Source organism: Lipophrys pholis, assembly GCF_963383615.2.
Source record: "Lipophrys pholis genome assembly, chromosome: 9".
In the NCBI taxonomy this organism is placed as follows: Eukaryota; Metazoa; Chordata; class Actinopteri; order Blenniiformes; family Blenniidae; genus Lipophrys; species Lipophrys pholis.
In genome coordinates, this window is record NC_137639.1 from 25,682,075 (window position 1) to 25,693,696 (window position 11,622).

The 11,622-nt window shown below is 45.2% G+C and overlaps 1 protein-coding gene across 3 annotated transcripts in view; it reads left to right on the forward strand.

The window, feature by feature from the left end:
• Window positions 1-10,914, forward strand: part of creb5b (cAMP responsive element binding protein 5b) — a 37,288-nt gene extending 26,374 nt beyond the window's left edge. For 2 of the 3 annotated variants that reach the window (XM_080472507.1, XM_080472506.1), the window contains exons 8-11: window positions 7,455-7,781; window positions 9,050-9,277; window positions 9,579-9,687; window positions 10,597-10,914. In XM_080472507.1, the coding sequence (XP_080328633.1) occupies window positions 7,455-7,781; window positions 9,050-9,277; window positions 9,579-9,687; window positions 10,597-10,751 (819 nt within the window). In that variant the 3' untranslated portion in view covers window positions 10,752-10,914. The remainder of the gene's footprint in view (window positions 1-7,454; window positions 7,782-9,049; window positions 9,278-9,578; window positions 9,688-10,596) is intronic. The other variant, XM_080472508.1, reaches the window with a different exon arrangement.
• Window positions 10,915-11,622: the final 708 nt, after the last annotated feature.

Genomic DNA, 11,622 nt, shown 5'->3' on the forward strand with positions numbered 1-11,622 from the left:
CATTGTCAGGGCATGATGTCATTGAGCAGGGACGGTGAGCTAAGAGCACAGCTGAATGTGCAGACTGCTTCACAACATGTGTACGTCCACTGTATATGCTGGTATGCGTGCTCCTGATTGTGTGTGTGCAAACAGCTCCTTGTCAGTGCAATGGCACCCTCTTTGGTACTCATTGTCCTTGGAGTCAAAACACATCTGGAGCCAAAGTGGGCTGAAAGCTAACCACAATGTTCGAGTATGCACATGATTTTTGATTCAGATCAGTGACATGCAAATGTGTGGTTAGTAAAGTCTCTAAACGACTCACTGAGATAGGGTCAGGTGTCAAGGCTGCAGTTTAACACATGATGAACCGATATTGAGACAATTCTCATAACAGGCAGACCAGTTGACGAAAAATTCAAATACGATAAAAGCTTTGAACTTTTTTTTTTTTTTTTTTTTTTTTTTATCTTATTTTTGAAATGACATGGAAAGTTTTTGTGGAAAGATTTGGATTTGATTTGAATTTGGAAACAAACTTTTAAAATTGGTAAAATTTTTACCAAAGATCTTATTTTAAAGAGGCTTTTCAATATTTACATATCTTCAAAAGTCTCTTTCCTGCAGGCATGAGACTTATTTAATAGGCATTGAAGGTATTCATATCATATACTGAACATACCATAAATGATGAGTATTTAGGATTATCATCATATTAATTTGCAACTCCTTTTCCAAAGCAACAAGATGCAAAAACAAAATGCAAAATTGTGCTATTTTGTCTTATTTATGTATTTAAAAAGTAGCTGCCAAAACAGCATAAGTGGACAAAACTATATGTCTCAAAATATTTAAAAAGGAGTCTATGATGTGTAGAGTTGTGAGCTTTAAAAATCTGCAGTTGTTTCACATATTACTACATTGAAAAATGTCTTTAAAAATTCTGTATGATTATTATTATTAGCCAGTGGATCAATGTGTCAATGTGTTTATGTTGTCAATGTCAAACCTTATTGGACATATTGCAACATAAATATCCTGCACAGCCTTTAGGATATTGCACGGTACTTGAAAGGCGTTTAATCAGTTTTTATGATATGATGATTGTACAATGCATTATGTTGTTTTCGAACTCTTCCTATAGTTTATTTTACACTGCTCTCACATTTAACTTCTGAAATATACACAGTTATTTGTAAACCTCATTAAAAGTATATTATTATGAACCATGTGCGAGTGTTGGTTCGACTGAAGGAAAGAAGGAGGGCAGCGCTCCTCAACACTCAAAAATGGTCCTTTTTATCAGTTTTGTGCCTCCAAGTTTAATTCTTGGTACTTCTATTAAAATGATCTGGATTCATCCCAGAAAGAACAAGCAGGCAGTGAACTTAGGTGATATTTTGGGGCCATAAGACCAGTCAGACCATGAGTTGATGGAAATATGAATTCTACTTAATTTCTATTTCTATTGCCAATTTTTAAAAAAATTATAGAATTTTGTGTTTATATACCGAAGTAGTCATGTGTGGGTGTGTGCGTGTGTGCGTGCATGCGTGTTGTGCTTGGTTACAGGAACAGGGAGGTGACAGTTGTTTCAGAGTATTGCATCTGGGTTTTTTTTCTTCTTTTTTTGGGACGTTTTTGTTTGGATTTAAGTCTGCTGACGGAGTGTGTGTGTGTGTGTGTGTGTGTGTGTGTGTGTGTGTGTGTGTGTGTGTGTGTGTGTGTGTGTGTGTGTGTGTGTGTGTGTGTGTGTGTGTGTGTGTGTAGGCCATTTGGTCATGGTTCAGGGACCGTGAATGGGACTGGAGTTCAGCAGAAGCCAAGCTTGGGTAAACCAGCTGCCATCACCACACGGGCCAGACTAGTCGTGCCACCATGAGCCTTCCTCCCGGAGCCAATAAACAACTCTTCAGAAGGAAAAATAACCCCTGAAACACTGCAGGAGTGATTAGAAAGCGCCTGTTGATTGTCAGGCTGATGAAGTGTATTTGATGTGGCCCTTTGAGGTGACGGCCTCATCTTGAAAACAGATTCATGCTCACAGGTTGGAGCAATTTTTTGTTTTCACGAATTTGAGGATGAAATGAAGTCTTAGATGTTTTGACATGTTGGAACACTTGAGGCATCTCATGCCTGTGGGCATCTGAACAATCTGGCAGTTGAATCTGAATGCTTATAGAATTAACTTGATCACAGTGGGACAAAAACAGTATTTAAGGTCACATGGCACTAAAGGATTCCCTTGTAACAGATTACATGTAAACAGTTAATGGTAGGGAAGCTTTAAATATGTGATATTGCAAATCTTGATATTATGTCTATTTAAATCATAACTTTTTACATTTAGATTTAATATCTTAGCAATGTGTTGGGTTGTTATGGTCACTTTGATGTCTAAACTTCAGAGTGCATTATTGCATTTAAACTGACTCTGGGGCATTCTCTGCATTCAGGATTGTGACAGTGGGTGTAGTGATAACCATGTAGGCAGCACTTGAGCAGGCTTTACAAGTGAGGGAACAGTGGGGATATGCAGACTGGAGTCAGAAGCCTATCCATTAACTTGACAGGGTGCAGAAGCTGCCAAGAGTATGAGCGCATGCTTTGGAGCATACTCCTCGGTGGGCGTGCGTCTTGCTGCGCCCATACCGCCGCGGTTCCTCCGAGCACCACCGGAGCGTCTGGCCCTGGCAGAACAGCCAGTCTATGTCCATCTCCCCCGTCTACGTCTGGAACCACAGGCGAGCTCTGTTCAGCTCGGCTCTGATCGGCTTGGCCCAGAACCTGAGGGAGGAGAGAGAGGGGGCGACATTACAGCCTAGCGCTCCCATCAGACTGTCTGCTTCACCATTCCCCGAGGAAATCAGTTTAACAGTCCCCAGCTCTTGGCAAGCAAAGGGCGAGGGGGTGGAGGAACAGGGAAGAGGTGTGTGCACAAGAGAGGGAGTGTGTGTGTGTGTGTGTGTGTGTGTGTGTGTGTGTGTGTGTGTGTGTGTGTGTGTGTGTGTGTGTGTGTGTGTGTGTGTGTGTGTGTGTGTGTGTGTGTGTGTGTGTGTGTGTGTGTGTGTGTGTGTGCGTGAGAGAGAGAGAGAGCGAGAGCGAGAGTGAAGGGGGATGTTACAGCCTCTCTGGGCGAGAGGGAAATCTAATAAAATGGAGCTAATGGGGGAGTGGAGGTTTAGGGGACAGGGAGTGGGTTTTGCAGGCAGGCACTGGTGGGTAATGATGGTGGTGGGGTTGAAGAGGATGGAACAGGATCCTCTGAGTGCTTGGCACAGCAGCAGAGGCAAGCTCGGGCTTTTAACTGCAGATGGTGAACCCATGTCGGGTTTAGAGTGTGAATTAAGAAAGCCAAAGCTCACACTGCCAGGAAAGTTACAGCTACGATATATTATAGAACTGGAACGCCGTGCGCTTAACACTCAGTCGCTGAACAAGTTTTGTGCGAGGAAAAAGCTGACAAAGACAGACAGAAGCTTTATTGTTTCTCTGTGGACTCCTTAATGGGGAGCGGAAGATCTCTATTTGAAACTTTGATCTTTTTGCAGTTAAACTATGACTCCACAGGCTGGTTATATGTTTTGAAACAAGGCGCCATCGGGCCACAGGTCCCCTGATAGTACACTGCTCCACTTTTAAGGGGAATAAAAGTGCTCACCCTGACCTCACTGAATTTGATTTACCCATCCTTAGGCAGGCGTGGTCTCCTGCTTTTGTACCTGCTCCATGCTCTTGCTTTCTCCTCCCAGGGTTAATAGATATGAAGTCATCTGGTGAAGAGAAACCTGAGTGTGTTCTCAGGATGTGCCCGGAGCACTCTCAGGGACATCACTCAAAGCACCTTGTGTCAGAGAGGAAGCGACCATTAATAAATAGCATTAATGGACAATCACCCTGTATCTGTGAAACCACATAAATGAGAGAGGACCTAAAAGAAAAAAAGGAGTGGGAGTGGAGAGGTCAGAGGGCAAAGGTCTGAGAGAAGATAGCACCCCTCTGGGCAAAAGATGGCTGAATCAGGAAAGGCGCTTTAACACAGTAAAATCAATAACGGCACTACTTTTTGTGCACTGTCAGAATGCATGAAATGTAGTGTGAAAGGCATGTTTTTTGTGCTGCTTTTAACAGAATTTACGGTGTCACTGAGACCCCTCGGTCTTAATGTCCACACTGGTTTTTTTTTTTTTCTTCCAATTCCTAACAACAGGCAGACAGTTGCTGGATAGGCTCTGTGCCATCCCCTCTGCGGGCGCTCTGTAGTGCCACAGGCCAACACCTGCATCAATTTAATGACTGTTTTCTGTGGCAGCCATGTTTCTGCAGGAGAAATGTATACGTATGTGTGTGTTATTAGAGTTAAATACACATAGCGGTTAAGTTCTTTTGCTCAGCACTGTCTGGGGAAATACAACCATGAGTTAAGGAATCATTAGTGAGCTGATGAAGGTGTTTGCGAATCACAGCCTGCTCATCATCACTCTGCTAACGTCCCTTAGTTGCGTCACTGTGGTTCTGGATACAAAGACTTAAGTTTTGGCTGAGCTGGGTTTAACTAGGTCTGTGTCCACACTCCAGATGGAGCAGAAGCAGAAACAGAGATAGCTGCAGGACTAGGCTTATCACTCCCGGTAAGGCTTTTCTCTTTTACGGGCCTGGCTTCTTCTTTAAACTCGACTGTTTATGTGTGATGTCTTGATCAATTACAGGCTTTTGTTTTCAGACTCTCCATGCTCTTGTGTGTTCAGCTTTAAAATGTTGAAAATCGCAAAGCATTAACAGGCTAAACACTCTAAAAGGCCATCGTAGAACTAGAGAAGGAAAAAGTCATTTTTTTTCTTTTTTTCTTTTTTAAATGCTATTAAGTTATGAATTTGCAGTCCTGGACTCTTCCATTGATAGTGTGACCTTGGCCGAGTTTCAGTGTGTTCATGACTGCTAATTGTGAGTTGTGTCAGTTGTGTTAGATGCTGTATTTTCGTATCGGTTTGTTTTATGGGCTAGACAAAGTGTTTTCCATCAACTTTATAAAAATGAATCTTTGTCACATTTTTTTGGGGGGGGTTACTTCTCAGCTCTGTCTCTGACCTGCTTACAGTCATCGCCTCTCCGCCTTGTGGAGCAACCCCCTCAGCTCTTTGACCTGCCTCTGTACTTTGACACTGGCTGGCCTCTTTGGATGCAGGCTAATTCAATTAACAAACCGATAGCGCTGCGCTGCCAGCTGGACAGCTCTCCAAGACACTGATAAACGAGCAGTTGCGGTCCCGGGCTGATGGTGTGTGGCAGAGAGACACTAGAACTCATCTAATCTCTCCCCACCTCTGGTCTCCTTCTCTCAATGCCCTCATTCACCTCTCTCTGCCTTCTTTCTCCTTCGTCCCTGGCTCGTGGCTTGCAGGGAACAACCAGAGGAGCGCGCTGCCTTTCTTAAGCAACAAATACAGAAAGTATGAAGGCGTACATGCAGCCAGCAGACTTCTCTGGCATCCGCTCATTCAGGTGATTGCTATGTGAGTGGCAGGAGCTTGTCAAACCCTGATTGGTTTCCTCTTTCACAAGAGAGCCGGACCCCACCTCTGTGGTGCATACTGACAAGCTGACGGCTGAAGGGAAGGTGTTTAGTGAGCACTGTCACACTCAGAATTCGTTCAGTGATACACAGAGGATGCCCCTGTCAACGCTGGTGACTATGATTGATCTGTAAGCTTTTAAAATGCATTCTTGTTTAATCTTCTAGTTGCATGTCATTGATCTGATTGGGATTTATCCAATGGTTTTTTTTACGGTGCCAGCTATCCTGTGCAACAACAACTCAAAGCGTATGCAGACTGTGGCTTGTACAGATTATAGTAACACGGTTTCTTATGAAGTCAGATGCTTTTCTTCGCTGCATATTGCCATCAGTAAGTCTGTGAATGATTGCGACGCTGCAGACAGCTGCAGGCCTGAGGACACCCACTGTGTGTTAGTGTAGAAGACCCTGTGGTATTTTAACCCCTAGTCACAAAGAGGAAGAGTCTAGAGAAGTTGTGGTGAAGGCACTCTGCAGGGGGAAGGTTAAGATTGTGTTGAGATAGTATTAACATGTACCATCCATGAGATTCCGCTTCAAAATAGCACCCACAAAGCAACGGAAATGTACCTGTGTCAGAATGTCAGGCGTTCCTTGGTATGACAAACAGAAACTAAAGCTCAACCAAAACTGGCTGAGCAAGGTCATAATTTCACTCTGCTAGTTTCATGCACAGCTGCGAAGACAACCAGCAGTCTAGTATCCCAGCAGACTTTCTGCTCCTTTCTGACTTCCCCATCTTCCAAAATGATTGATTTGAGTGTGCCTCCTCCCTGCTTGTAAAAAGCTTTCCACTCGCGGACAGTGTGTGAGAGAGAGGAGTGCGGGGCCGATGTTTTGCTCTGGTCATGTCCCAGCATTGTGATCCAGACCAGCTGGATGCCATTCCCTATGGGAATCATGAATGTGAAGGTTGTTAAAAGATATGGAGCCTTGGACCCAGTGTGGACTTACTGACAGCAGCTGGGAGAAGGGGGAAGGGAAGTGAAGGAGGAAAGAGTACACTGGGAAAGAGAATAGAAAACTTTGTGGAATTCACAACAGTAGCTCTGGTATGAATGTCTTTTGTTTCATTTTTCTTTTTTTTTTTGCTGGTTGACTCTTTGTACAAGTGATTAAGAAAATACATTCTTGATAAATACTTTCTTCAGTAGGCTTTAAGTGATTTGTAACATTAACACGTACATTTTAGATTTATGTAAATTTAAAATGTACGTGTCTAGAAACTCTCAAAGCCTATTAGAAGTTGATGAAATGAAAATATGTGATGCATCTTTTTGTTTATGTCTGGGTTTGTGCTCGGTGTCTGATCCCGAGGCTGCGTTATAACTCGCGCCCAGAAAAGCAGACCTGCGAAGAGACTCGCATTTAGTCAACACAAGCAACATAAGCGCACCTTTACACAGCCTCTCTCTGGTCTCCTTCCCAGACTGCTTGAAGAGGTGTTACAGTCATGTCCTAAGTAGACCACACAGTTAAAAAAAACAAACCTGCTGCTAGGTCAACACTGAGGGAGCCGTCTGCGATTTACACCTGACCCCTTAAGATCCTCTCTTCACCAGACACCCAGACACATGCACAGACACACACATGCATGCTTAGAAATCAGAGAGGCTATTAGGAATATGAAGAGAAAGGACTGGTGGGATGGCAGTCATGAAAGGTAAAGAGCAGGAGTGACAGGATTGAAGGAGAGACAGAGGACAGCCTAAGTGGCTTTGATTTGTTCGCCTGACATGTGGATTTATGGAGTCATTTTTCATGTCATAGTCAGCTCACGAATCTGCTCTGTAACTCCTAATCACCGCCACGACAGCGGCGAGCACGCACAAACAGAAAGAGGAAACGCTGACAGAGGATGATGCTGAATGTTGAGTTTTGTCGCCTGTTTCCTCAGAGGTTGAAGGCCGCACTTTCACACCACCCCGGCGCCATCGCCAACGGCAACATGAACTCCATGGGCCACATGATGGAGATGATGTCATCGCGGCAGGAGCAAGGCGTCCACCATCACATGCACTCGCATCCGCACCAGCACCTGCAGGCCCCCCAGCACTCGTACCAGCACCACGGACACCACCATCACAACCAGGGCCATGGCCAGGGCGGAGGACACCACCACCCGCAGGGACACAATCACCATCACAACTCTCACAACCACCACCTCCATCCCGGGCATCCGCATCAGACCTCGCCGCACCCCCCGATGCACTCCGCATCACAGGTAAACAACGCACGCCCCCCATGAGACCCGATGCTTTTAGACAGTCCGAAGCCACAAATTCAATAACACATTAAGTACACTGTACATTAAAATGTCTCTTTGTTTGTACCATGACGAAAATAAGGCAGCGCTTTAGTAGGACCTTTGAGTAGTTTTGAAGTCAGCAATTAGTGGTTTAGTATAGAAGCATCGCTTAAATTATGCTTACAATTCACAGTAAGTCAACGGGTAAACTCATTTTCCCTGGCTGTCGTCATAATGCCAAGTAGTTTCCTGGCATGCGCCTCAAAGGTATGTTTTTCTTTGCGGTTGGTCGGCTACAGGTCAGCTTTGGATGTGTGCCATAGAGAGAAGGGGTCATAAAGAGGTCATAACGTGGCAATTATGGAAGATGCTCGTGGCTGTCTTTTGGAAACTTTGCCCCACGCCCTCCTGCAATGCGAAGTTGCAATTATGTGGACATGGCGCGGTCCAGGTACAGACGAGGTTTTATAAATTCTGGACCTGGTGGTGACTTGGCCGATAGTCTTGGAACATCTTAGCTGTGAATACATTTGGTTTGATTTTAATTGAAAGTATTGCTCGCAGCATTACGACTAATGTTATGCGGAACACTTTGTCCTTGCATTGTCAAACGCCTCTTTGCAATGCCAGGCATTTTTTTTTTTTTTCTTGAAGGACAGTTCGACATCAAGAAATGCAATTCACTGCATGTTCCAAATGTACCATTAAGGCATTAAAACAACACGTGATGTATGCACAGCGGCCATTAAAGCAACTTGTATTTTCCAGAGTTCACATAAAAATGGTAATGATCTAAAGGCTGAAAACACTTGACCTTGCCAAGTATATGTCAAGATCTGTCAGTGCATAGAAGTGGGCCTTTTGACTGTGTCTGGCGGTGTTTCGTCTGAGTGGAAGTGGGCGTCGGAAAACTGCCTCCTGACACCTCTTTAACAAGGTGGGCAGGCTAGTGAATCAGCCCAGTCACTCACTCATTCAGTCCTAACGGCCAGTTCACAGACACGTGCTGCAACCAGATGTTGTTTTTCAGGGAAACAAGCAGACGTGAGATAGCTGCAGGGGGTAGAAGGTATAGATGCCTATTTACGGATACAAGGTTTTTGAAGAAGTGGGAGTGGTGACAGCAGCCAGGTGACTGGAACTGTGGATTGTTTTCCAGCTGCTTTCCTCAACAGTACATCAAAGTTTGCATGACGATGATGGAGAGCAGCACTGTTGCTGACGCTTCGCTCCATGCGTTTCAGATGTCACCTGCAACCCAGCAGATGCAGCCCACGCAGACCATGCAGTCTCCGCCTCCCAGCGGCGGGCGGCGCAGGCGAGTGGTGGACGAGGACCCAGACGAGCGCCGGCGGAAGTTCCTGGAGCGAAACCGAGCGGCTGCGACGAGATGCAGGCAGAAGAGGAAAGTGTGGGTGATGTCGTTAGAGAAGAAAGCGGAGGAGCTCACACAGACCAACATGCAGCTTCAGGTACACACGGAACTAATGAGTCCCAGAGCTTCTAAATCCAAGAGAATTCCTACAAATCTTCTGTGACAGAGATGATGACATTATGTTGGAGTGAAATGAAATGCAACACAGGCTAAGTTTCAAAGTGTGTTAGGATGAGTTCTTGAACCGCGTTGTGTAACTGCACCCCCACAAAGCTCTTTGTTGCCCCACAGGGGGGCCCGAGCTTTGAAAATTGTCCATGTTAGTTATAATAGATATGAAGAAGGACTCGCTGAAATCACTTGAAGTAGTTTTTCATGTGGGTTTTTCTCTTTTTCAGAATGAAGTGACCATGCTAAAGAATGAGGTGACTCAACTAAAGCAGCTTCTCCTCACACACAAGGACTGCCCCATCACCACTATGCAGAAAGAGTCCCAAGGTTACCTCAGTGAGTAACTCAACACAGACACACATGCACTTGAGAATCTGACCAAAGAGACACCTTCACCTGTGTGTCGGAAATGCATAAACCCGCCAGACACGAGTCTGATGGACGCAAAGTGACGACCAAAGCTCATCGCCAAACTGGGCTGGTATCCAGCTCCCACGCTCACTGCAGAGCTCCTCCTTTGACGTCTGGCCGTTGCACTCCGGTAGCCGACTTGGACTGGGAGTTGGGATTATGAATCCCTGGGACACATCTTTCCATCTGACGGCACCTTTGCACACAGCGGCTGCCCAGACTCAACGTGAGAAAGACGCCACAGGGTGTGCACTGGCATCCAAACTGTCACGGTTGCCCGGGATCGCACTGATTTTTGGACAGTGCCTCAACTCAGACACACGTGACATCAGAGTCCCACCCTGCGATACGGTTTGGAGTGACATTTCGGTGTAATTGGGATGGGGCACCTCCCTGTGTGGCTTTGCACAGGAAAATAAGGCTCACATCCCGCCTGGCTGAATGGAGCTTTTATACAGGAGAAAAGCAACTCCCAGACTGGGCTGGACCGGCTTCATCGATGAGTCTAGCTTGTGTACAGATGTCACCTTCTATGTGTCCAAAATACATCAGCCATGTTTACGCAGTTGAGTGATTCAGTTTTCCGTGTTCATGTTATCCATTATGGCCTATTCTGGGATGACAGATGAGAAGCCGGGTGTGACTGGACTTTGTCATGTGTATGCATATATGTCTTAAAGCTAATAAAACTGTGTTATTTTTAACAGTAATGGAATTTGGTCTGTGTTTATTTTGACACATTATCCTCTTGTTCTCTTTTCAAACTTATATTTAAATTGGTACTCACACAAACTCAACGCTTTTCCTTAAATCGCGTCTCTGCTGTCTCCTCAGGTCCAGAGAGCAGTCCGGCAGGAAGTCCGTCCCCGGCGTGCTCCCAGCAGCAGGTCATCCAGCACAACACCATCACCACCTCCACCACAACCGTAGGGGGCAGCAGCGTGCACGGGCAGGCCAACCACCGCACAGATATTAACCCCATTCATTAATGACGAGACAGACTGTAACCTCTGCTGCGGCCGGGAACCCCACCACCACCACCACCACCACCACCACCCTTTGCTTTCAGAGGGTCACCAGCTGATTTGCTGCCTTCATCCCTCCATCACAAAAAAAAAAACCTCAAGGGCCTGAGAGGCCGCTCTTTATACAGTAGCTACAGTATCTATTTTTATAGACGAACCCAGTTAATGCATACATGTTATATGATTTTGTTTTTGCTTTTTAAATTTTTATTTTGACTTGCTTAGAACAAAGGGGAGTTTTGCGAACCCTCACACTCAGCGACGTTTCCGTTGTGCGATGCTACAAAACTGAGCGGAAAGAGACTTGCGTCTCAGACTGTCATCTCCGTAAAGATCCAACATCTCTATATGCCGAATGGACTGAACGAGTAAACATCACAATCCTTGTCACATACATTGTTGACAGTATGCGAAGCATTTGCAGCATGTTAAACATACACAAAACTCTGAATATGTGACTGATATGTTGCTGCTTTTAGGTTGTTTCATGGACTGAGTCTTGAAGACAAGCGTATGCAAGCAAGTGTGAGTGATCCCTTTTTCCCCTAGAAACAAAAAAGAAAAAAAAAGAAAATGACTGTTAACATTGTCCCTGTCAGCAGTATTCTGGAAGAGCTTCATGATATACTGTGCGACAGAGGAAATACCATGTGATCAAATGGAAGCAATACATCACAGTATTGATCAATCTCCTGTACTGTGTGCCCACATTATGATCAGAATGGCCAAGGATATAGGATGTCTCAAGGACATGCGATGCTGTTACAGCTACAGAACTGTACACTGTGATACCGGTGAGGCAGCTCAGGAGCCGAGAAGGACTCCTCCGCTCTCC